Raw genomic sequence first — 27441 nt, forward strand, 5'->3', positions numbered from 1 at the left:
GCTCATCACAAGTGCTCTCCTTCATCCCCATCACCTATTTAACCCAACCCCCTAACCACCTCTCCTCTGGCAACTATCAGTTTGCTCTCTATAGTTAAGTCTGTTTCTTGGTTTGCCTCTCTCTTTTTGCCCCTATGATCATTTGTTTTGTTTCTTAAGTTACACATAGGAGTGAAATCATATGGTATTTTTCTTTCTCTGACTTATTTCGCTTAGCCTAAAACTGTCTAGCTCCATCCACATCACTGCAAATAGCAAGATTTCATTCTTTCTGATGGCTGAGTAATATTCCATTCTGTATATATACATCTTTTTTTTTTTTTTAAAGATTTTATTTATTTATTTGACAGAGAGACACAGCGAGAGAGGGAACACAAGCAGGGGGAGTGGGAGAGGGAAAAGCAGGCCTCCCACCGAGCAGGGAGCCCGATGCGGGACTCGATCCCAGGACCCTGGGATCATGACCTGAGCCGAAGGCAGACGCTTAACGACTGAGCCACCCAGGCGCCCCCTTTTTTTTTTTTTAAAGATTTTATTTATTTATTTGAGAGAGAGAGAGAATGAGAGAGCACATGAGAGGGGGGAGGGTCAGAGGGAGAAGCAGGCTCCCCGCCGAGCAGGGAGCCCGATGTGGGACTCGATCCCGGGACTCCAGGATCATGACCTGAGCCAGAGGCAGTCGCTTAACCAACTGAGCCACCCAGGCGCCCTACCACATCTTTTTTATCCATTCATCGGTCAATTGACATTTGAGCGCTTTCCATAATTTGGCTATTGTTGATAATGCTGCTATAAACACAGGGGTGCATGTATCCCTTCGAATCAGTATTTTCTCCCCTCTGGGTAAATACCTAGTAGTGCAATTACTGGATGGTTATTGTTCTTGGTGCAACTGTAAATGGGATTGATTCCTTGATTTCTCTTTCTGCTGCTTCATTATTGGTGTATAAAAATGCAACAGATTTCTACACATTGACTTTGCATCCTGTGACTTTAATGAATTCATGTGTCAGTTCTAGCAGTTTTTGGGTGGAGTGTTTTGAGTTTGCTATAGAGTATCATGTCATCTGCAAATAGTAAAAGTTTTACTTCTTCTTTACCGATTAGATGCCTTTTATTTCTTTTTGTTGTCTTGGTTGCTGAGGCTAGGACTTCCAGTACTATGTTAAATAACAGTGGTGAGTGTGGTGAGTGTGGACATCTTGGTCTTGTTCCTGACCACAGAGAAAAAGCTCTGTTTTTCTCCACTGAGGATGATATTGGCTGTGGGTTTATTGTATATGGCCTTTATGATATTGAGGTATGTTCCCTCTATCTCTACTTTGTTGAGGTTTTTTATCAAGAAGCGATGCTGTACTTTGTCAAATGCTTTTTCTGCATCAACTGAGAGGATCGTATAGATCTTATCCTGGCCTTTATTAATGTGGTGAATCATGTTGACTGATGTGCAAATACTGAACCAAACTTGCAGCTCAGGAATAAATCCCATGTGATCGTGATGAATGATTCTTTTAATGTACTGTTGGATTCGGTATGCGAATATTGTACTGAGCATTTCTGCAACCATGTTCATCAGGGATATTGGCCTATAGTTCTCTTTTTCAGTGCAGTCTTTGTCTGGTTTTGGAATCAGGGTGATGCTGGCCTTGTAGAATAAGTTTGGAAGTTTTCCTTCCATTTCTATTTTTTGGAATAGTTTGAGAAGAATAAGTACTAACTCTTCTTTAAATGTTTGGTAGCATTCCCCTGTGAAGTCATCTGGCCCTCGACTTTTATTTGTTGGGAGATTTTTGATTACTGATTCAATTTCTTTACTGGTTATCGGTCTGTTCAAGTTTTCTATTTCTTCCTGTTTCAGTTTTGGTAGTTTTTATGTTTCTAGGAATTTGTCCATTCTTCCAGACTGTCCAATTTGTTGGCATATAATTTTTCATAATATTCTCTTATAATTGTTTGTATTTCTGTGGTGTTGCCTGTTATTTCTCCTCTCTCATTTGTGATTTTATTTATTTGGATCCTTTCTCTTTTCTTTTTGATAAGTCTGGCTATGGGTTTATCAATTTTATAATTTTTTCAAAGAACCAGCTCCTGATTTCATTGATTTATTCTATTGGGATTTTTTTTTAAGTTTCTATATCATTTATTTCTGCTCTAATCTTTAATATTTCCTTCCTTCTGCTTGCTTTAGGCTTTATTTGTTGTTCTTTTTCTAGCTCCTTTAGGTACAAGGTTAGGTTGTTTATTTGAGATTTTTCTTCCTTCTTGAGGTAGGCCTGTATTGCTATATACTTCCCTCTTGGGACTGTTTTTGCTGCACCCCATAGGTTTTGGACCATTGTGTTTTCATTTTCATTTATTTCATGTATTTTTTGAATTTATTGATTTCCTGTTGACCCATTCATTGTTTAGTAGAATGCTGTTTAACCTCCACGTATTTGTGGTCTTTCCAAATCTTTTCTTGTGGTTGACTTCAAGTTTCACAGTGTTGTGGTCAGAAAATATGTATGGTATGATCTCAACCTTTTTGTACTTATTGAGACTGATTTGTAACCTAGTATGTGACCTATTCTGGAGAAGTCCCATGTTCACTTGAAAAGACTATTCTGTTGCTTTAGGATGAAATGTTCTGAATATATCTGTTGAGTCCATCTGGTCGAGTGTGTCATTCAAAGCCATTGTTTCCTTGTTGATTTTCTGATTAGATGGATCTGTCCACCGCTTCAAGTAGGGTGTTAAAGTCCCCTACTATTATTGAATTATTATCAATGAATTCCTTTATGTCTGTTATTGTTTTATATATTTGGATGCTCCCATATTGGGGGCATAAATATTTACAATTGTTAGATCTTCTTGTTGTACTGTCCCCTTTATTATGATATAGTGCCCTTCTTCGTCTCTTGTTACAGTCTTTGGTTTAAAGTCTAGTTTGGCTAGTTCCAGTTTATCAAGGTTTCACTATATGTCACCAAGAAGCATCTTTTAAAAACTCATCTGTAACAAAACGTTAACTGAAAAGTTATAGCAATTGTATTAGAACAGTAGCCAAAAATGCTGGGTAATGTCAAGAAAAATCTGTACGTGCTCTAAGCTGTACCTCAATACATGGTCTCCTTAAAGAAGAGAATCCCATTTACAGAGTCCTGAGAGCAGGTTTCAGGAAACAGGTACGTTTGTGGGAAGGAATAAGGGGAAACAATTACTTCTCAGAGAAGCACAATTCCTACTCACCATCATAAACACAAAGGAGATGGTCATGAGAAGTGTTGCTATGGATACCACACTCTGGCCTGCTGCTATGGCCAGTGCCATAGAACTGGCTGAATAAGCCACCATCATAAGGGTGAACATCATGATGAAGAAGGCCTCCACAACTGGTTTCAAGCCTTAGTTGGGAAGAAAAGAGGGGTTGAATCCAACTGCTGCGGTAACTGTGTATTTGGGACCGCTTACTGTGCAAAGCACGTAATATTTTGAGACACTAATACCAGAATGAGGAAAATTCATCCTCTGTCCAGCCACCTTGGGTCACCAATTTCATTACCAGTTCCCCCATGTTGCTGTATAAAGTTATCATAAAGTGTCTTTTTTATACTTGAGGCATAAGCACATTTCTGTATAACATCTCTGCTCCTTTATTTGTAATTATTAACAATTTCTGAGTGCCCGAGATGGAGAGCTCCAGGCCACACAACTGGCCCCCCATCCCGTCGCCTTTTCTTCTAAGAAGGAAACTTGTCAGTAGCATATTTGTTTTACCCAAATATCACCACATGACTGTTTGCTATAACTGCATTGAGTAAATAAGCTGGGAAGAAGATTACATGACCTCTCAGTGGTTTCAGTATCCCCGGGGGAACATCTCCACAGTCCAAGTCCCCCAAGACAAAGCACCATATAATTTTGGGATTGAGGGTGGGGTTAAATAAGCTTCATAAAACTACAAACCGTAATGGACTCATATTATGCGTCACACAATCTGAAGATTTTGGAACAGCCATAAGACCACCAGTCAAGAGTCGGAGGATCTAGGTTCTACACCTAATTCTTTATGACACACCTCTTATATATAACATGGAAGTTTAAACTCAATCAGTTGATGTTCCTCTATAGCGCTTTACTTATATATTTTTTTAATTAAAATATATATTTCTAATGTGTGTGTGTGTTTATGTGTATCAGTAAAATATATGGAAATTCTGATACAATGAGCCTGGGGTAAAGCCTAAACACAATGCAGAAATAAATCTAACTACACCTATCAAACAAGTATTTGTATTAAAGCAGGAAGCCCTGAAAGTCACTGTCTTTCACTATGTTTACATATAAACACACAGACACACACATGAATAAAAATATAAATAGGTAGGGGCGCCTGGGTGGCTCAGTCGTTAAGTGTCTGCCTTCAGCTCAGGTCACAATCCGGGGGTCCTGGGATCGAGCCCCGCATCGGGCTCCCTGCTCTGAGGGGAGCCTGCTTCTCCCTCTCCCACTCCCCCTGCTTGTGTTCCCTCTCTCGCTGTGCCTCTCTCTGTCAAATAAATAAAAAATAAAATCTTTGGAAAAAAAAAACACAAACAAACATAAATAGGTAGTAACTATCTCAGCTCCTCCAGCAGAGTCTCAAATAGTTTCGTGAATTCTTTTCATGTTTATAAATGACACACAGCATCTTTCAGTAAAATACAGTTTTATAAATAGTTTTAAGTTAGTTTGGGACAAGTCTTGACAAAAATGTCCTCAAAGAACAGTTATTTCATTGCACACACAATGGATAGATGTCTCCTTCTCTCACTGGCTTGGTTTAGAGTCTGAGAACCAAAACTAAGCTGGTAAAAAGAAACTGGCTTACCCTCATATCCAAGACTAAAGACACAAACCTTTTGTCATATTGCTTACCTAACAAGAAGTATATTATACAAGTAAATATAATACTTGGTAATATCCTCATGGGTAGTAAATCAGATAACAGTTTTCCAAAGAAATAAGATGACACTCTGTAGTATCCACTGATATATTCATGTCTAAAAAAGAAAAAAATTGTCCTACATTAGTTTAGGAAGGCAAAGACCAGATTGGGCTGCTTGCTTACCTACAGACTTCGCCACCACCAGGGGTCTAATGACTACAGCTTCTCATATCCTTGAGGCAAACCCCCGCCACCATCCTGTCAGCATCAGGCACCATCTTGGGTGTGAGCCTTCCCTGTGATGTCAGGCCCACACGAGTCTGTGCAATACCCCTCTTCTCGTTATAGAACTCCCACTAGATGCCATCTATTCTGCCCCCTAAGCACCCACTCCCAGTGGGCAGATCTGCATCTCCTCCCTCTCTTCCAACACTGGCTCTCCTTGGAGAACAGCACTCCAGTAGCTGAGCTCAGTTATGGTAGAGGCTTTACTTTCTCCCCACTTCTGATTATGAAGAAGGTGGCTCTGCTATCCTCCGAGCTTCCTAATGCACCTTGGATCACTTCTTCCACTCTCATGATAAAAAAGAAAATGGCACTTCTTCCTTCAACAATCATACCTTTCAACTTTCAACCATACATCCCTGTCAGCCATCAAATCCTGTTTCCTTCCCTCTCCAGTTCTAGACCCCTTCCTCTTCCTGACATCTTCCTCCTGTAATTCCAAACTCCTCCACCAATATCTTTCTTTCCCTCTTGAATGATTCCTTTCCTCAGCATGTAAATACGGGCAAATCTCATCCAACTTTGAAAAACACAAGAAACAAAATAGCCCCTACTTTATTTTAAGGCTGCCCTTTTTGGTTCCTTCCATTCCCCTCCCATTCAGGGTTAAGCTGGGTCCACATTCTTTGTCAACTTGACCTCCACACCTTATATTTACTGCTCAACCCACCACCTTCTCTCTACCAAGCCTCTCTAACTTCCTGTAAGGGCCATCATGACTTCTCATTTGCTAAAAACAAAAGATCCCTTTTAGCCCCTTTATCGCTTGCTTTTTCTGCAGCATTTGGGTTTGCTGGCTCTGCCCTATTCTTGAACTCCTTTTTCCCTTGGTATCAAGCCCCAGGTGCTCATGATTGTCCTTCCAGCCTCTGGCTGCTTTTTCTCAATTAACATCGGCAATCCCCAGGAACCAAGCTGTGGCCCAATACTGGATATGACCAGTTTGACCAACAGCCCCTGATATCGGATAGCCCCCTTCCTGGAACAGAGACCTACTCACATAAAGAGCTTCTTCTCGACCACAAAGAGCTCCACAGCTGAAACACTGCTGAAACACTGGTTGGTCGTCAGGAAGAAGAGCACCCCTGATCTGCAATGAGAGAAAGCGGGGGGAAAGCACTGCAGTCGATTAAACATTCTTAAATCAAATTTCTAACTGCAAAACTCTCTCCTCAAACGATACCTTATAACATGAAATAGAAACTGTTCTGGTTAAAACAGAGGGAAGTATGTGCCCCACCAGCTTTCTCCCCACCATCTCTGTGTATCCACAGTGGTACCCCTGGGACTCCACAGAGCACAGTTTGGAAGTCAAGGTCCTGGGTTGCTATGGATCGAACTGTGTCCTCCCCAAATTCCAATGTTGAAGCCCGAACCTTCAATGTGATGATATTTAGAGACAGTGTATTTGGGAGATAATTAGATTTAGATGAGGTCATGAGGATAGAGCCCTCACAATGGGATCAGTGCCCTTAAAAGGAAAGGGAGAGACATCAGAGTGAAGAACAAGAAGGAAGAAAGAAAAGAAAGAAAGAAAGAAAGAAAGAAAGAAAGAAAGAAAGAAAGAAAGAAAGAAAGAAAAAGAAAGATGGGACATGCAACAATTCAGCTCAATTTGTTAAGCCTTATATCTAACAATACTGTTATGTTCAACATGAATCTGAACTAGTAGATACTGACATTTATAGTAAATACAGTTTTATTGCTAAAGAATTTAAGGTATTCTAATTCTTTTTTTTTTTTTTTAAGATTTTATTTATTTATTTTGACACAGAGAGAGAGACAGCGAGAGAGGGAACACAAGCAGGGGGAGCGGGAGAGGGAGAAGCAGGCCTCCCGTTGAGCAGAGAACCCGACGCGGGGCTAATCATAAGGGGATTGCAAATCAAAAATCACATGAGCTGGGCGCCTGGGTGGCTCAGTTGGTTAAGCGACTGTCTTCGGCTCAGGTCATGATCCTGGGGTCGCAGGATCGAGTCCCACATCGGGCTCCCTGCTCAGCAGAGAGTCTGCTTCTCCCTCTGACTCTCCTCCCTCTCATGCTCTCTGTCTCTCATTCTCTCTCTCGCAAATAAATAAAATCTAAAAAAAAAAAAAAATCACATGAGCTATCACCTGACACCAATTGGGATGGTTATTATGATTTAAAAGAAAAAAAAAAACAAAAAAAAAAACAGAAAATAACGTTTGGTAATGTAGAGGAATTGAAACCCTTGTGCCCTGCTGGCAGGAATGCAAAATGATACAGCTGCTGTGGAAGATAGAATATTTCATAGAATTACCAAATAATCCAGTAGTTCTACTTCTGGGTAAAAATCCAAAAGAATTTAAAGCAGAGATTCAAACAGATATTTTACATCCACGTTCATAGCAACATTGCTCAATTAGGGGTAAAGGGCAGGCCACTCCAAGATGGGTCACTTTGACATGAAAATTATTTTGAGTTAAAAGCAATCAAGACCTAGCAGATTCAGGAAAAGCTTTTTATCTCACGGCACCTGGGTGGCTCAGTCAGTTAGGCATCTGCGTTCGGCTGAGGTCATGATCCTGGGGTCCTGGGATCAAGCCCTGCGTCAGGCTCCCTGCTTGGTGGGGAGCCTGCTTCTCCCTTTCCTTCTGTCTCCTGCTCCCCCTACTTGTGCTCTTGCTCTCTCTTTCTCTCTCTCTGTCAAATAAATAAAATTTTTAAAAAAAGCTTCTGGGTGCCTGGGTGGCTCAGTTGGTTAAGCGACTGCCTTCGACTCAGGTCATGATCCCAGGGTCCCGGGATCGAGTCCCGCATCAGCCTCCCTGCTCAGCAGGGAGCCTGCTTCTCCCTCTGACCCTCCCCCCTCTCATGCTCTCTCTCTCTATCTCATTCTCTCTCTCAAATAAGTAAGTAAAATCTTAAAAAAAAAAAAAAAGCTTCTTATCTCCCCCACAACTGCCTAAATTTAAATTGGAAAGGAGAGCCTTTTAAGAAGAGAGCTATTAAGAAAGATGCCTCTTGGGGCGCCTGGGTGGCGCAGTCATTAAGCGTCTGCCTTCGGGTCAGGTCATGATCCCAAGGTCCTGGGACTGAGCCCCACATCGGGCTCCCTGCTCTGTGGGAAGCCTGCTTCTCCCTCTCCCACTTCCCCTGCTTGTGTTCCCTCTCTCGCTGTGTCTCTCTCTGTCAGATAAATAAAATCTTTAAAAAAAAAAAAAAAAGATGCCTCTTTGCCTAAGAAACTTATTTGCATAAGGGGGCAACCTTTGTTTTCCAAACATCATCTCCCACCTCCCTGCTAAAGTCTTTCTCCCCTTACCCTACCCAGCCTTCTCCTTAGCTCATATAAGCATCATGTTGTCTCACTGCTTTTGGAATTTGCATGTCTGTGTGGATTCCCTCTATACATGCTATTAAATTTGGTTTTTTCCTGTTAATCTGTCTCATGTCAATGTGATTCTCAGTCCTACTAGAAGGACTTTGAATGACAGAGGAAATTCTTCCTCCCCAACATTCACAACAGCCAAAAGGTAGAAATAACCCAAGTGTCCAAGGACAGAGAAATACATAAACAAAATATGGTATATCCATGCAATGGAATATTATTCAGCCTTTAAAAGAAAAGAAATCCTGACATATGCTACAACACGGATGAACCTTGAAGATACCATGCTAAGGAAAATAAGCCAGTCACCAACGGACAAATACTGTATGATTCCACTTATATGAGTACCTTGAGTAGTCAAATTCAGAGACAGTAAGTATAATGGTGGCTTCCAGGCACTAAAGAAAGCGAGAATGAGGAATTATTGTTCAATAGGTACAGAGACACAGTTTAGGAAGATGAAGAGTTCTGGAGTTGGATGGTTGTGATAGTTGCACAATAATGTGAACGTATTGGGGAGCCTGGGTGGCTCAGTCAGTTAAATATCTGACTCTTGATTTTGGCTCAGGTCATGATCTCAGGATCATGAGATCAAGCTCCAAGTGAGGCTCTGCACTCAGCACAGAGTCGCTTGAAATTCTCTCTCTCCCTCTCCCCCTCCCCCCGTTCGCATGCTCTCTCTAAATAAATAAATAAATAAAATCTTTAAAAAAAATAATGTGAATGTATTTAATGTCACTGAACTGTACGCTTAAAACTGGTTAAGAAGGTAAAAATTAATTACCTGTATAATCTGTATAAATTACCACCACACACACACACGCATTTGGCTTGCAGTTCACTGACTTATCCTACTCCTCAGTTTACCCTGTACTTGTCTCAAATTCAAATTCTTCATGGGTTTTCATTAGCTAGAAAGATGTAACAGCACTTTCTCAAAACCAAGATCCAAATTTACTTACCTATTCTGGATTCCTGTAGGATCATTTTTTAGATCATAGAAAATAGCGCCAATAACCAATCCCAGGATGACTGTTACAATTATCTTTTCAAAAAGAAAAAGAAAAACAAGTGTTAAAACTTAACACACCATTTATTATTACAAGACATAAGGCTACATAATCAAATTTCTCCATTGAGATAGATACTTCAAGTGGTTCAGACAAAGTCCTTGAGTGAATATAAAACAGTGTATGTTATTAGACTGCTTTCTAAAGTAAAAAATAATTGATTTGTGTGTTGGGGAGGCTGATAGAACACAGCAGACCCCTGGAATGCTAAGGTTCCTCCCAGTGATTCACCAGGCCAGTTCAAGGTCCAATTCAGGCCACTAGGCCTGGGAGGGCCATATACGGTAGGGTAACAATGCAAGCTCCTGGCTAGGTCATTTGAGGAATAAAGTCCAAATGGATAAGAGTTCTGACCTGAACTCTCAACCTTTTGTGCTAGTGAACATGCAGTTTTATATTTCAAGGGGTTCAAATAAAAACAGGATACCTTTACTCTTACCATTATAAATAAATAAAAATTTTCAAACACACATAAAAAAATTCTAACAATGTTATTCTGCGTGATGAGGAAGCAGGGGTAAGCTGACCGCCGACCTGACCCAGGGGGCAGGGCATGCCTGCACTGGAAAAGCGCAAGGTCACTGCCACCAAATCATTCAACCAGCTCTTTCTGAAGGTACTCAAATGCTTCCACTACCCATTCTCTTGTCACAGCTTCTCTAGCAACCTCCGTCCAAGGGCCTACAGCCAACAGTGTACAACTAAGCTGCCAATTCTTTGCCACTCTTACCTACATCTGCTTACTCCATCTGTTTGGGGACTCCTAAGAAGACTACATAAACATCACTTTTGTTTTTAAGATTGATAAAATTGTCTTTTAAGGACACTTCCAAGCAAAGGATTAAGGGTTATACTGTGATATAATTTATTTAAGAAAATTCTATTTATTGGGGCACCTGGGTCGCTCAGTCATTAAGTGTCTGCCTTCGGCTCAGGTCATGGTCCCAGGGTCCTGGGATCGAGCCCCGCATCAGGCTCCCTGCTCAGCAGAAAGCCTGCTTCTCCCTCTCCCACTTCCCCTGCTTGTGTTCCTTCTCTCTCTGTCTCTCTCTCTCTGTCAAATAAATAAAATCTTTAAAAAAGAAAAAAAAAAGAAAACCCTACTTATTGTACTTTTATATTGCATTGAATATAAAAATAGAAGGAATGGTTATCTAAAGAAAACAAAATACCCCACCATGTACCTCGGAACCTTCAAAGTTAAAAAAAAAAAAAAAAATCTCAGTACTACAACAGTGTAATGGTATTAAGACTTGAAATTTTTTACAAGCCTATTTTGGCATGAAGCAAACCAAACTGGAAAAGAGGATCATGATCTGTGAAGGCTAGTTTGTGAAGACCACAGTCTGGAAAAAAGTATGATCTGAGATGTCTTCAGAATTCCTGTGCTAATAAGACAGTCAGAAATTTGGGAAAAAATCTATTACCTTGGTATAATTTTCATTACCCTCAGAATAACTGCATTTCATGCCAACAGTTCAAACTTCCAAAATAAACAATGACTCCATTACCACGTGTGCATGTGTATATATACAAGTCTACTTTCAGACAATAGAACTTTAGGAATGTTCAGACTTTTTATTTTATTTTATTTTAAAGATTTTATTTGTTTATTTGACAGAGAGAGACACAGCGAGAGAGGAAACATAAGCAGGGGGAGCAGGAGAGGGAGAAGCAGGCTTCCCGCCGAGCGGGGAGCCCGATGCAGGGCTCGATCCATGGACCCCAAGATCATGACCTGAGCTGAAGGCAGACGCTTAATGACTGAGCCACCCAGGCGCCCCGGAATGTTCAGACTTTTTAAACTGGACAATCTACATGCTTGTTTCTTTAGTATTCAAATATTTGATATCCTATAGTAACAGACTGGACTGTCAGTCTTATCATTAGGATGTTTACTAAAGGTTTCAAAGTTCTAAAAGAATGTTCAAGTCAGCTTTCAATCACATTGACAAAATGAGTAATCTCGTAATTTTGTCATGCTTTCACAAGGGGCATCTAGGTTATTCTTTCTTGCATTACAGAAAAGAAAAAAAACAAGCAAGCTAAACACTGCTCAACAGAATGCACAAAGACACTATCTGTGAGTTCTCTACACCTGGTCTCTGAACAGAAGGGGAAAAAAATTCCCTAAATATGTTATTCTGTCATGTTCAAATGTGTTTAGCAATATTATCTCAAGGTGAGTTCTGAGGGATAATTATGGCCATCACTCAAAAAACTAATCCTTAGTCAAATGTTAAATATGCCAATGGAAAAATTAATCTCTAAGAGTTATAACAGTGTTTTCCAAATAGATTTGATCAGAAAAACCCATGGCACATTAAATGGACATTAAATCCTTTTATACAGATGATCCATTTACTCCAAGATCATCCAAATACAACCTTTGGTTAAATGGCATTCTCAGAAGCAAAGTCTGAATCACATAAATGACTAGTTGAAATCTAAGTATGGCTGTAATATTACCAATACGAGACTTATCAGCAGGAAGCCGTAAAGCAGTTTAATAGCCTCACAGTCAAACACTTAAAGAAGTAAACAACATACATACAAGATTAAAAATACTAAACCGAAGGTCAGCCAGCTAGGGTCCACAGGCCAAACATCGCCTGTCACCTATTTCTGTTTAGCCCTCTAGCTAAGAACAAGTTTTACTACCTTTTTAATGGTTGGGGGAAAAAAGAGTGACAGAAGAAGACTATTTCTTGCCACATGAAATTTAAATGAAATTCTAATTTGTGTCCCTCGGTAAAGTTTTATTGGAACATAGCTATGTTCATTTGTTTATGTATTATCTATGGCTCCTTCCTTGCTAAAATGGCAGAGTTGTCTCAGAGTACCTGAGACAAAGACCACATGGCCCGCAAAGCCGGAAGTATACACTATCTAGCCCTTTACAAAAGAGGTTTGCCTGCTCCTGTCCTAAGTTAACATTCCAGTATGTACAAATATGAATAGGTAATGCTCAGAGAGATGCAATATTCTATCTTTGTTCTACAGCATTGCCATGAATCTGAGCATTATGAGGACTCCTTTTGTGGAACTGAGTTCACTGAGGAGGCAAGCAGGTTGAACATGCAGCCTGGAGGCACTAGGCCTGGGTCTGCACCTGAAGGAAGCCGAGCAACAAAAGGTGCAGAATCGTGCTGTTGTATTAGAAATAGCTCCGCATTCTAGAAAGGGGAAGCCTCTTGCACTGTTGCTGGGAATGCAAACTGGTGCAGCCACTCTGGAAGACAGTATGGAGGTTCCTCAAAAAGTTAAAAATAGAACTACCTTATGATCCAGCAACTGCACCATTATTATTATTATTTACCCAAAGAATACAAAAACACTAATTCAAAGGGATGCATGCACCCCTATGTTTATAGCAGCACTATCTACTATAGCCAAATTATGGAAAGAGCCCAAGTGTCCATCGACTGATGAATGGATAAAGAAAATGTGGTATATATACAATGGAATATTACTCATCCTAAAAAAGAATGAAATCTTGCCATTTGCACAACATAGATGGAGCTAGAGAGTATTATGCTAAGCGAAATAAAATAGAGAAAGACAAATACCATATGATTTCACTCATATGTGGAATTTAAGAAACAAAAACAATCATAGGGGAAAAAAGAGAGAGGCAAACCAAGAAACAGACTCTTAACTATAGAGAACAAAGTGATGGTTACCAGAGAGAAGATGGGTGGGGAATGGGTGAAACAGGTGATGGGGATGAAGGAGGGCACTTGCGATGAGCACGGGGTGTTGTATGGAAGTGCTGACTCACTATATTGCACATCTGAAACTAATAATACACTGTATATTAACTAACTAGAATTTATTTTTTTTAAAGATTTATTTATTTATTTGAGAGAGCAAGCATGAGAGGGGGAGAGGTCAGAGGGAGAAGCAGACTCCCCACTGAGCTGGGAGCCCGATGCAGGACTCGATCCTGGGACTCTGGGATCATGACCTGAGCCGAAGGCAGTCGCTTAACCAACTGAGCCACCCAGGTGCCCTTAACTAACTAGAATTTAATAAAAACTTAAAAAAAAAAAAAAGAAAGAACTCCACATTCTAATCACATCCTGCCCAGAACTACTATATATGTGACTTGGACAAGACACTTATAAACCACTTTCAGAAAAAAGAGAAATTTATATTATTTTCAAAGTAAAAAAATATAATGTATAAATCATGCTAAAGAATCAACTCCATTACACTATCTCACTGTTGAAACAATGGGTAAACAAGGTTGACCTTATTTATCAGACTTGTTTCCAAACGATATCAAATCTCCTCTAAAAGAAGAAAAATTTAACTTTGATTGATAGTATACAGAAGTGTTCATATTCTGACAGAAATACAAAATAACAGTAGCAAAAATGTTTGGAGCAATTAGCAATATGTCTCACAGAGGGATAGAGATTCTTGGTACTAATACTTAAAAGGCAACAGTACTGAAGTACAAAAATTCTGGTGCATGTGGTAAGAAGTCAGTCATATCTTTTATTTTTAAGATTTATTTATTTGAGAGAGAGATCTCACGCACGCATGGGGCGGGATGGGGGGGCAGAAGGAGAGAGAGTCTTAAGCAGACTCTACACTGAACATGTGAGCCTAACTCAGGGCTCAAACTCCCAACTGTGAGATCACAACCCAAGCTGAAACCAAGAGTCAGCCACTCACCTGACTGTGCCACCCAAGTCCTCCAAGAAGTCAGTAGTATCTTATTAGTGCCAACAACATGCCATCTTTTGGTACTCAACAGAGATTCAATGACTGATAATAAATAAAATCAACCACCCCCAAAATAACTGGCTAACCTGATTTCCTTAGAAAGGATGGGCCAATGAACTGGGAATACTAGGGTTTTGTAGGACAGAGCACCTGAGAATACAGAACAATAAAAGGGTAGTAATCAACAACTACCAACAGAGCCAGCCAAATGAGGAAAAGAACACGGTTTCCTCTTCATCTAAAGAAAGTTAATCTGACAGTGAATAGCCTTATTTAACAGGATTCAAGCCTGCTTACTACGTTGTGTTAACTGCCAACTGTTTTAGGTACCTAGTGCTCTCCTAAGATGAGAACCCTAAAATGAAGAAGGTCAATGATGAAGAAGAGCACTTGCACACAGGCTCTTCCCTGAGACAGCAGCTGACCCCTGTGACCTTCAGGTGCATTCAGTGAATCTAGATGCAGGCTTCCCTGACCGCCTGACTTCAAATGCAATCAACCCCTTTCTGCTCTCTCCCTCTCTCCCACTCTCCTTTCCTTCTCTCTTCTCTTCCTTTCTCCCCCACTGTGCTTAAACTTTCTCCATAGCTCCTTTTACCATATGACTTGCTATCTAGTTCATTACTGTATGAATTTGTCATCTGTCACACCTCACAGGAAAACAAGCTCTCTGAGAACAGGGGTTTTATTTTCGCCCATTTTGTTCACCACTGTATACAAGCTCCCAAAATACCACACACGGTCGATGAGAACTTGCTGAATGAGTCAGGAAACGAATGTGTGCAGCCACCAGAAAACCCTAAATGTGGCTAAACACTTCCTTTATTTCACAATTTTTGACGAAAAGATTTTTCAACAAAGACTACCCATCACAGCTAGTCTAAATCAACAGAAGTCTTAATTAAGTAGTCAAAAAAAAAAAAAAAAAAACCCACACACCAAAAAAAGTTTTCCATAAGTAAAAATTTCATGGTGTTTCACTTGTTCTGTTGGCTGTTTTTACATCCCAGATGGAGTGGGGATAAATAAATGGAAGCTTGGGCAGAAGATAAGCATAATACCAAAATAGATTATACCAGAACCTCATGTTCCCACGTGAGTATGTCCCAGCATAATCAGAAGGATCTGTCAGGTTACCTGAGCTATAGAGGCCTGGGGATTGCCCAGCAAGTTTTTGAATGAACGCTTGGAAATCCATCTGAGTTGATGACAGAAGGTGGTGGCATAGGTGATCTCCTTAAAGGCTGAGCTCTTCCTTTGATGACCCTTTACGAGTCGATCTAACTCATCTTTCGTGTTTCTGCAAAAGTCAGAGTTGCCATAAGACTCAGCTATTTTTTCTACGAGTGGAGATTCTCTCTTGGAAGGCTCTTCAGTCTCCTTGACTTGGGAACAAAAGCAGATACAGAAGGGAAACATTATTAATAAAATAACAACTGAGGGCGCCTGGGTGGCTCAGATGGTTAAGTGTCTGCCTTCGGCTCAGGTCATGATCCCAGGGTCCTGGGATCGAGCCCCACATCGGGCTCCCGGCTCAGTGGGGAGCCTGCTTCTCCCTCTGACCCTCGCCCCTCTCATGCTGTTTCTCGCTCGCTCACTCTCTAAAAAATAAATAAAATCTTTAAAAAAAAATAAAATTAAAAAATTAAAAAATTAAATAACAACTGATTTAGCCCATTTTTCTGTAACCCCTTTCTTAGGTTCTTCCCTGACATCTTAATTCTAACACTTGAGTATAAAAAATTATTAGATCTGTCATCGCTTTACAACATTAGAAAAATATAGTTAACTGGCCGACGGCTTCCATAAATTCATGAATACAGCAAACCTACTGACCTTTTCCTAACTATAACATTTGAACCCTAATTTTTTTTTAAATAGACTTCTTACCATAGGGAGTTATAATTCCTAACATACAAACCTGGTCCTTTTTTCCTTCTATATGCAAATATACAAATTGCCAAGTTTCTTATTTCACATTATATAAACAATGGGCATTTTTAAATGAAACTTCCCCTTAGAAGTGACACTATCACATAAATACTCACTTATACATTACATAAAAAATATAGCAATCATGGAAAACAAAATCTATGTTGACCAATACTACAGAGTGAATGTTCGTGTTCCCTCAAGATTTATATGCCGAAACCCAATCCCCAAGGTGATGATATTTGAAGGGTGATTAAGTCATGAGAGTGCAGCCCTCATGAATGAGATCAGAACCCTTACAAAAGAGGCCCCTCTTCACTTCCATCATGTGAGGAGGCAGAGAAGACAGTCACCCATCTTTGAACCAGGAAGCGGGTTCTCAACAGACACCAAGTCTGTAGGTACCTTCACCCTTCACCTTGGACTTCCAGCTCCAGAACTGTGAGAAATAAATGATTATTGTTTAAGCCACCTAGCCTAAGGTATCTTTGTTACAGCAGCCCAAACAGACTAAGACAACTGTTATCAGAGTTCAGCATTAATATAAATTCACAAAGCCATGTTTTACTGAGCTGCCACATGGCTAACCTTCAGCAAATTCGGTTCGGCAATAATCTGTGACTCTCAAGAGATTCACATACCTTCGCCCTCTTGGTCCTCTCTGTTTAATATCACAGCAGAGGAGTCTCCATTAATGACATCCAGGAAGAAGTCTGCAGGGTTATTATAAGGCTCACAGTGGTAACCTACAAAAAGAAGGCAACTCAGGTATATAAACTTGATGGTCTTGGAAAGTAAAAACTCACTTTCAGGGGTGAGAGAGGTGAGGCAGAGGAAGAGAACCAACTTCTCCCTCATCTTTTTTCCTCTTCTTTTACTGATTTACCCTTTCTTTTTATGTATTCAATCACACGACATTTCAACAATGCTCTGTCTTCCAGAAAAACAACATACTCAAAACCAACCTTGAACATTAAAAAAAAAATTAAAAAAAAAACCAACCTTGGACTCCCAAAATATCTTAAGTTAATATCTGGTCCTTATCCATTACAATTCATGAGACCTGAAACAGCTATCAGTATGCTCTGATGCTTATCAGAACCGCTTCAAAAATCTAAATATAGGTCCAAGGGAAAAAAATTGAGTTTAAAAAAAAAAAGCTGTAGCTAGGACTAATGCTCCTCAAAGCAAGGCAAGAAGCAAAGAATGCTAAGGCACAACAAGACGGCACTTGGGAAAGGCCAGGGGTGTATTCTGTTCTCCCAGTTCACCTGGGGACTGCCAAATGATCATTTGTTGTGCTGTCATAATTCCAGTATAGAGAACAAATCCCCAGAGCAGCACTCCCAAGAGAATAAGACTGGCACCACACAAGTGAATGCTTATCTCAACTTCTTGTAGCATGATCCTCTGAACTCAACTTGGCCTGTAGTCTATTAGGTTCATCTCCTCTAAGCTCCCTAGACCTGTGTGTGCTTGTTAACTTTAAATGAGAGAGATTAAACAAAAATTTTAAAAGATGGCTAGTGAACATTTAAAACTATATTTGGAGTCATGGAGCGCCATCTATAATCCTATCCAAATATCTCTAAAATGAAACAGACTGCATGAGTCATAAAAAAAAAAAAATTATATATGTCCATTCTAAATAGAACCAGGCAGCCCAAAACTGTCAGAAGTGTTAGCCCCTCAAAGTAAGACTTACAATGAGTCATCCTATTGACTGGTAAGTCACTCATACCCCCTCAAGGCCTAAATCTGTAATTTAATGTTACTAGAAAATTTTAAGCAGCATCTTCATGAACCCCCACCAAAGCAGACCAACATCCCATACAAGGGAATAAAATGAGAAAGCCTGATCCATAATCTGGACAAGAAGCCAAACTATTTGGGGATATTATTAGGCCTTTTCAAAAATGTTCGCCCAACAGATAACTGGTTATGAGGCCAACATATTTACTGAACTGTTAGGGAAAGGTTGCCAGAACTGGGAAGAGGATCAGATACAGGCCCAGTAGAAATATTCATACATACATAGGCAGGCATAGTCAAATAGGACAGGAAAGAGATCTAAAGAACAAGCTAGCACTATAAAGTGAAGAAAAACTCTAGCACCAAACTAACCAAAGATGTTTTGGAGTGGCAGAAGCCATAGTATGTCTACTCAAAGACCAAACAGCACTCCTAGAGACCTCCTTTGCTCTCTTCCAGGATTCTATTAATAAAGGATCTTACTGTGTGAAAAAGTCAAGCATACCCACTGATGCAAAGTACCCCAAGGCCTCCTGGGCAGGCCCGTGGAACATTAGTCTTCCTGAGGCCAACAAGGTGAGGCTATCAAACAACTTGAAGATAGAATAACGAGGCTGATGAATGGAGAAGATGATTGTTCGTCCCTGTTCAGACATCCTAAGTTAAAAGCGAAAAAATAAAAGTCATTAAACATCTGAAACGTGAACATGATGGCAACTTGATTCCTGCCTTCAGATCATCTGTTCTTAGTTCGACTTGATTTTCTCTTACTAGCTTCTCATTTCATATTATCTGATAGTTAGGAGACCTAAATTCAGCGCTTTTATAAAACACTAGGGTTTCTAAAGTGCGGTCCATGGGCAATCACCATCAACCAGATATTAATGAAAAATGCAGATCCCTGGACAGTCTTCTCAGACCTAGTGGGCAAGTGAATCCATATTTCTAACAAGCACCCAAGTAATCTGTAAGTACACTCAAGCTTGGAAACATATCATGGACTAAATATTAAAATGATGGTTGGATGCCCCATTCTCACTGATCATTTAAATCCCCTGGCTCTTCAGGAATTGGTTTTCATTCTTTTGCCCTAACGATACAATTAACATTACTGAGTACTTACTATGCCTTTGCTATATACTTCCATACTTTTCTCAATTCTCACAATATTGTTATAAGGCAGTGCCAATATTATTACCTTTATGCTACGGATAAGACTTAGACGGCTGAGCGACCGGCCCTAAGTGTCACAGTTAGTAAGGGGCGGGGCTGATTTGATTCCTGGTCTGATTCCAAGGCCAAAACATTGCTAAACTACTTTTACACAGTAAGTACTACTCATGGATAGAAGAAACAAAGGCCAAAATCACTGCTGAAAGCCTGTCATTATTGAAAATATTTTGTGAGAAGTATCATGTCAATTTAAGCATTTTCTAAGCACTTACTACATGTTAGCAGTGGGTACAAGCTTGCTCTGCTTCAAAGGGGATCAGGCCAGCAGATCCAACCATTTCAGTACAGAGTGGAATAAAAGAAGCTGAGGGTTCCTTATAAGCAAAATGGAAGACCATAAGCCGGTCTGAAGATAACGTAAGTAGTGTATCAAAGGGGCCAACCAGAGTAAGCCAAGAAGAGAAAATGTAGTCACGGGGAAGGAAGTCACGGCCACAACAAAGTGTGCGATAACAGATCTACCTAAGGAGACTACAAGTACTTCCGTGTCATTGCAGAGCCTGGATGTTTGTGCGGGGATTGGGGCGGGGAGGAGGGGAAGAAGCTAGGAAAAAGATCGCCCCAAAAATCAAGCCCATGCTGAGTCCTTTCACTCAGAAGCTGCAGCTTTCATCACAGGGCAAGAAAGAGCCAGTGAAGGACTGAAAGTAGGGAAGTGCTTCGTTGCAACAGCCTTGTGGTCTGAGGACCAACGGCAACAGGATCAGTATCTCCCAGGAGACACGTAGACGCGGACTCCATCTCAGAGCCGTGGAAACAGAATCCGATGTTAACAAGACCCCGGTGATTAGTGTGCACAGTGGAGTGTGAGAAATTCTAGGTTAGAGCCCTCCGGTGCAAGGAAAGATGCTTGTGTGCCAACTAGTGCAAAACAGGATAAAACACGACATAGTCCAGTATTCCACATCAATCCACCATTCTCTAATGAACACTGTTAACACACTTACAGATCACCAAAGTATCATGCATTCCCTAACAGAACCTGAACCCTAGACCCATTACTTGGCATCTTCATTTAAATGTGCAACTGCCATCTCAAACTTAAGATGTCTAAAATCTTCCCATTTCTTCTTATCCTAGCACAGAGACTTGCTTATGAGGGCATGAGCATCTGAAGAAGCAAGGTAATGACAAGAAGGGGATGTCATATGCAGATGATGTGTGTGGTAGCTCGTAAGAAAATTGGGGTGGTGGGGCGCCTGGGTGGCTCAGAGGGTTAAGCATTTGTCTTCGGCTCAGGTCATGATCCCGGGGTCCTGGGATCGAGCCCCGCATCGGGCTCCCTGCTCCGCGGGAAGCCTGCTTCTCCCTCTCCCACTCCCCCTGCTTGTGTTCCCTCTCTCGCTGTGTCTCTCTCTCTCTGTCAAATAAAATCTTAAAAAAGAAAAAAATTGGGGTTGTAGGGAGCAGTCCCAGAAGTGGTGGGCAGAGAGAATGGCCAGAGTGACTAGGAGATTAGTTATATTTAACAATTAAGTTACTTGGCTTAGCAAGTAAGTAAATGTATTGCTAAGTTTTTGCCTATCTAAAAAATCATTTACAAACATGGAAAGGGCAAAGACTAAAAAACATTCAAGCGTTAGACTGGACTGGAAATATGCACTCGTGGGTTTTTTAATATACACATGCTAACAGAGCGATAGTTACAGATGTATGTTTTCATGTATCGTTCTATTCAAACTATATATATATACATATATATATAATAAACTAATATTCCAGCTATCTTCCATATAAAAATATAGAGAAATAGGGGCACCTGCCTGGCTCAGTCTGTGGAGCATGCGACTCTTGATCTCAGGGTTGTGAGTTCGAGCCCCACGGTGGGTGTAGAGATTACTTAAAATCTTTAATAGGGGCACCTGGGTGGCTCAGTTGGTTAGGCGACTGCCTTTGGCTCAGGTCATGATCCTGGAGTCCCGGGATCGAGTCCCACATCGGGCTCCCTGCTCGGCGGGGAGTCTGCTTCTCCCTCTGACCCTCCTCCCTCTCATGCTCTCTGTCTCTCATTCTCTCTCTCTCAAATAAATAAATAAAATCTTTAATAAAAAAATATAGAAATATATTTGTGTTACATATGCACACACATGTACACAAGTATTTCCTAGTATGTCTGCTAAGTTGGTCTGGAAGCAACGAAACTGCAGTAGCAGCGAGTATACTAATCAGATCTCGGTTTCTAAATTCTGACTACACCAGAAGGTACCGGGACTCCCTAGAGAAATACCTGACACGGGAAAAGGACAAGATGAGCCTGGAACATCTTGTTGACCATGAAGTAAAGAACTGCTTGAAGTATGTTTAGGGCACATGTCAAAAGGACACAAAAGTCAGACTGAAGGGGCTTCCGATGGCCAAATCAGGGTTAATCATAAAAATAAATAAGAATAACCTTATATAATCCATTGATCCATTGACTAAAATAAGAATATGAGAAAACATAAAAGAATACAGGAGGAGGAAAAGTTTTTTACAGTATAATGCCAACTAATATATGTAGAAAGAATGTTGTAAATAGAAAATCACTTGGCAACCATTGCACCAGTAATTGATGGAGGCAGAAATTGCTAGTATATGCTAAAACTGGTGGGTGGAAATTTGATGAGGAACACGGTATGGACATTATATCCAATTATCTCAAATACTAACCAATTACAAAGGGACTAAGAGTTACTTCACAGCAGGTAAACCCAGCAGACACCAACATGAGCAGGTGATGGTCATGAACATCACCCATGGTGGGAGAAGTCAAAATCAGGCAGCTCCTGATTTATGCAGAAGAACATAGCATTACTTCTGTGGTTCCCCCGCCAAGATTTCATGGCCTGAGTCTGGTCATAAGGAAACACTGGATACATCCAAGTTGAGGGCCACTCTACGAAAGGTACCCTTGAAGACAGACAAGGATGTGCAACCCAGGAAAGACTGAAAAACTGTTCAGGATTAGAAAAGGTTTAAACAAGTGTTTCTGGAGAACATCCTGAGTGAGAAAGGAGAAAGAGACACTTCGGGTACAACTGGTGAAGTCCAACTGGAGTCTCTGGGATGGACAGTGGTGATGGCAGCAATGTAGATTTCCCGACTGGGTGGTGTAGAAGGTGGTAATGTAGGAGGAGCATCCTTGTTTCTTGTAGTTACACTCCAGAGTATTTAGGGGTGAAGGTACATGATGTCAGGAAAAGACTATGTGGGGTGGAGGGTTGGAGAAACAGCAAATGCAGATAAATGGTAACAGTTGGGGAATCTAGGTAAGAGGACATAAGATTTCTTTGTACTAGTCTTATAACTCTTCTGTAAGGTTAAATTTTTTTTTAATTTTCTTTAGATGTCCAAAATCTACCTTCTGAAATTTCTCCTATAAACATATTCCTCCCACTGGAGGAATAAAAGTAAATGCAACTCGGGCGCCTGGGTGGCTCAGTTGGTTAAGCGACTGCCTTCGGCTCAGGTCATGATCCTGGAGTCCTGGATTGAGTCCCGCATCGGGCTCCCTGCTCGGCGGGGAGTCTGCTTCTCCCTCTGACCCTCCCCCCTCTCATGTGCTTGCTCTCTCTCATTCTCTCTCTCAAATAAATAAAATCTTTAAAAAAAAAAAAAAAGTAAATGCAACTCTTTTCTCCATTCTTCCATTTCTCAGGCCCTAAATTTTAGAAAGTTGTTCTCTCAATAACCACACACCATGTCCAGTTCATGAACTAATCTAATTCTGTTGGTTCTATGTTCAAAATAGATCCAGAATCCACAACTTCTCACCACCTCACCACTACCATCCTACTCAAAGCCAGCATCATATCTCAACTGAACTAATACAAATAGCCTTCTGACTGGTTTCCTTGTACTCACCTTGCCCAGTTATAGTTTTTTCTCTACACAGCTGACAGTCCTCTGTTCTAGAACTCTCTAAAAGTTCCCATGTCACCTAGAGACAATAAAAGCCATAGTTCTTACAGTGGCCTACAAAGCCTGTGTAATCTGCTACCCACTCAATTCAATCTCATGTCCTATTCTAATTGTTATGGACTGAACTGTGTCCTCCCCAAATTCATGTTGAAGTCCTAACCCCTAGTACCTCAGAATATACCTGTATTTGGGGATAGGGTCTTTAAAGAGGTAATTATGGTTAAATAAGGTCATATGAGTGGGCCTTAATCTAATAAGGACCAGTGTCCTTATAAGAAGAGGAGATGAGGATCCAGATGCACTGAGGGAAAATGAAATAAAGACACATACTGAAGACAGCTACCTGCAGGCCAAGGAGAGAGACCTCAGAAGAAATCATCCTGTTGATGCTCTTATCTTAGACTTCTAGTCCGCAAGAATGTGAAAAACTGAACTTCTATTGTTAAAGTCACCCAGTCTGTGGTACTACGTTATGGCAGCCCCAGCAAACTAATCAGTAAGCAATCTCCATTCCCCTTAGTTCACTGGGGTCCAGTCCTTCTGGCCTTTTTGATGTTTCCAAACACATCAGGCATGCTCTGCCTTAGGACCCACTGGCTCTTCCCTCCAGCTAGGACTCTCTTCCCCCAGAGATCCAGGTCTCACTCACTTGCTCCCAGCTCACATGTCACATCATTGAGGTCTTCCCTGACCATCCTGCTATATAATAGAGCACCCTTACCTCCACCACAGCCATCTTTTGCTACATCTTTACCCTGCCTCACTTTTCTTGAAACACTTATATCTGTCAGTTGACTATTTCCCTCCAACAAAGAAGGAAGAAATTTTTGTTTGTTGTGCTTACTCTTGAACTCCCTGCACTGAGAATAATCCTGGTATACAGCAGGTGATCAGATACCAGATGAATGAAAGAGTAATGTTCCCATCGCATTTACCTCTTCAGGAGCAAAAGAACAGCGTTTGCCGTGCTTGAGTCTAAGCCAGTTGTGGGCTCATCCAGGAACAAGATGGCTGGATCGGTAATAAGCTCCATTCCAATACTAGTCCTTTTTCTTTCTCCTCCAGACACACCACGTATAAATTGAGTTCCAACCTAAAACACAAATATCATTATTAACAATTACAACCACAGCTACTACCATTTGTTGAGGTCCTACCCTGTGCCAACCCCTTACAGGAAACTTTATCTCATTATCCTCATTTATTCCAAATAGCAAATAAATGAAAATATGGGAGAAGAGGTAGTTTTCTCTTTAGTAAGATGAGCAAACTGAAGCTCAAGTCAGGTAAGTGGCTAAGCCTAATATGAATGCCATGCTTAACGGGACTTCATGTTCCCCACCAAGTCAAATATTTAGTTTTAGTTTTAGTTAAGTTAGAACCCTAAAATATATGGCCCTGGTATTGTGAAATCACAAAGCAAAAGAGAGATTAACGTGGGAGAGGAAAAGGGGAAAGCATCTATAATTTATTAGTCTTCTTAGACCCTCTCTCCCCACTCCTCCAAAAGTCCTCAGTGGGCTTGGCAAATGGGAAAGTTTACTTTCTATCAACACCACATTAGTACCTCTTCAATCACCATAAGGTTCCCCAAATTGACCCTGCCTACATCCCAACTCACTACAGAATTCCTGACTCATTCAGACAAATCCAGAAGGCAGAATATTTTACAGGGCAACTGGCCCAGTCTTTTCAACGAGTCAATGTCATTGTGTGTGGAGGGCAGGGGAGTGGGCGAAACAAGAAGGTTTTGGGCGAGGCAGGAGGTAGGAAATAATTCCTATATTAAGAGTCTTCAAAGAGATAATAATCAAGTGCTACTCATGCCCTTGACTGGGTCCTGTAACAATTGAGCTACAGCAGACATTTTGGAGACAACTGGGAAAATGTGAATGAATATGGCTTAACATAGCTGATAGTAAGATACCGTTGGTTTTGTTGGTTAATAACGGTACCGTGGTCATGTAAGCAAATGTCTTTTTTCTTAAGACGCATAATCAGTATTCAGGAGTAAAATATGATATTTACAACTTTCTTTAAAATACTTCAGAAAAAAAAAGCTGAAGCAAGTATGGGATAAGATGTTAACAACTGGGAAATCTAGGCGAATATTATTAGTAATCAAACCATTATATTAATTACACCACAACCATGTGATTACGGTAGTAATGAGACTATTCTCTCTACATTTCTGTTATACTTAAAATTTCATAAAAAGTAAAAATTTTTAAATGTATTTTCAATTAATTAGATAAATAAATTCCAAGAAGTCAACAACTACCTTCAGCTCATCTTCCCTGGAATTACATGCAAGGAAGTTAGGGCAATGACTGCCTGTTGGTAAAGAACTTGTACCTAAAGACAAAGATTGGAAAGAACCTTACTAAAAAGACCAAATCGAATAAACAGAGCCAAGGCAAAGGAAACCCAAACTCATGAACTCCTAAAACAAAAATAAGTGGTAAATGGTGGCATCTCAGAGTCATGCTTTCAAATGAAATACAAGCAAAATACATTCTACATTTTTCTAGAATGTCAGACAGTATGACATGAAGCAACAGCCAGCAGAATACCCTGATCCTTTGTTATCTCTAAGTAAGGGATATATGTATCCAGGGGAATTAAACTCCTGCCATCACAGGCTCAGTCGGTAGAGGATGCGACTCTTGATCTCAGGGTTGTAAGTTCAAGCCCCAGCTTGGGTGTAGAGATTACTGAAAAATAAAATCTAAAAAAAAAGCTGAACTATAGCCACCATAATCTAAAAAAAGCTCATCTTCACCCAAAGCTTCAAATATCTTCCCAGCAAATCTCTCATCCTTAGTCATCAACTATAAAATTTCCTTGTTCATCTCATCTCTTCCTCCTGACTCTGCACAACCACAAAAGGAGTTATTTTTGTCTCTCTTGCCCACAGCTGTTACCTCTAAAACCTAAGAGCCCAGCGATAAGCACACCAGTCTGTAAATAAGTACTGGCAGAAGAAAAGAAGACAGGAAGGGAGGGAGGGAGGGAGGAATAAGAGAACAAAGTGCCAAAAGAAAGGCTACAGAAAAACAACTCAGATGCTACACAAATTAGAAATAGGGCACCTGGTGGCTCAATTGGTTAAACATCTGCCTTCGGCTCAGGTCATGATCCCAAGGTCCTGGGATGGAGTCCCACGGCAGGCTCCCTGCCCAGGAGCCTGCTTCTCCCTCTCCTCCCTGCTTGCGCTCTCTCTTACTATCTCTGTCTGTCTCTCTCAAATAAATAAAATCTTAAAAAAGAAAAAAAGAAAGAAAGAAACCCTACTTTGACTAAATATTACTTTGAAAGCCAAATTATAGCAAAGTGAAACACAGAGCCAGAACCCTTCGATTTTTGTCATTTAAAAATTCTAGAAATATACCTCAAAAGCAATGGAACAAAGTCTCCTGGAGGAAGAGGAAGGAGAGCTAAAAGGGGAAAGAAAACAGGAAGAAGGAAAGTTAGTGGAAAGATAGTGGCTGAGACATGACAAACAGTGTGGAAGAACATCAAGAGCTATAGTCACATGGAAAGGGCCTCATGTTCTTCTTCTATATACTAGACCAGCCTGCCACACACTTCATTTCCAGGATTCAAATATTTTTAGTTTTTTTTTTTACCTCATTAATTTCCATCTTCATATTTTGTAACAAGTCCTGTTTCTCATCATTACAGAGAGCAGCCACTTTTGACCACACATATTACAGAAAACTTCTGAGGAAGAGTTACACTATCCACACAGGTGAGATCTTATTTGCTGGCTATGATCCTGTCTGGTTTTTCCACATTACCTTGGAATCGGCCACTTTATCCAGACCTAACTGCTGAATGACCTTGTCAATTCGTTCATTTTTTTCATGACTCGTCATGGTGGTCGGAAGCCGGAGAGCTGCTGAGAACTGTAAATTTTCTCTCACTGTCAGAGTTCCCATCACGACATCATCCTTAAAGCAAAATGGCATTTTTAACAAGACATATTAGGTCTTTTTTAATACCATCACCCTTAAGTACGTGTAACTTAATCCGCAAGAATAACATATCCAACATAAAGTCCTAGCTAATGATGAACTTGCAGTTAGACAAATGACAGCAACTCCAAACACAGCTGAAAAAGCCGGAGGGCGTAATTTTCATTCCCCTATCTGTACACTCAAACCGACACAAGTAATTGTGATTACTACTAGCTGACATGTCCAGACCGCTTTATACAGGATTTAGCAAAAGAGCTTTCTAAGCTAGGGGAAGGGCAAAAAAGGAAAATAGTGTC

At 40.5% G+C, this 27441-nt stretch overlaps 1 protein-coding gene across 8 annotated transcripts in view; it reads right to left on the reverse strand.

The window, feature by feature from the left end:
• Positions 1 to 27441, reverse strand: part of ABCG2 (ATP binding cassette subfamily G member 2 (JR blood group)) — a 144591-nt gene that overhangs the window by 4919 nt on the left and 112231 nt on the right. For 7 of the 8 annotated variants that reach the window (XM_064584780.1, XM_064584777.1, XM_064584778.1 and 4 more), the window contains 9 exons: positions 26966 to 27118; positions 24101 to 24258; positions 18538 to 18689; positions 16922 to 17026; positions 15486 to 15733; positions 9507 to 9589; positions 6192 to 6281; positions 4897 to 5021; positions 3229 to 3383 (listed from right to left, as the gene is read on the reverse strand). In XM_064584780.1, the coding sequence (XP_064440850.1) occupies positions 3229 to 3383; positions 4897 to 5021; positions 6192 to 6281; positions 9507 to 9589; positions 15486 to 15733; positions 16922 to 17026; positions 18538 to 18689; positions 24101 to 24258; positions 26966 to 27118 (1269 nt within the window). The remainder of the gene's footprint in view (positions 1 to 3228; positions 3384 to 4896; positions 5022 to 6191; positions 6282 to 9506; positions 9590 to 15485; positions 15734 to 16921; positions 17027 to 18537; positions 18690 to 24100; positions 24259 to 26965; positions 27119 to 27441) is intronic. The other variant, XR_010409465.1, reaches the window with a different exon arrangement.

Source organism: Mirounga angustirostris, unplaced genomic scaffold (assembly GCF_029215605.1).
Source record: "Mirounga angustirostris isolate CCGP_5_RB_7025 unplaced genomic scaffold, mMirAng1.0.hap1 SCAF_2, whole genome shotgun sequence".
In the NCBI taxonomy this organism is placed as follows: Eukaryota; Metazoa; Chordata; class Mammalia; order Carnivora; family Phocidae; genus Mirounga; species Mirounga angustirostris.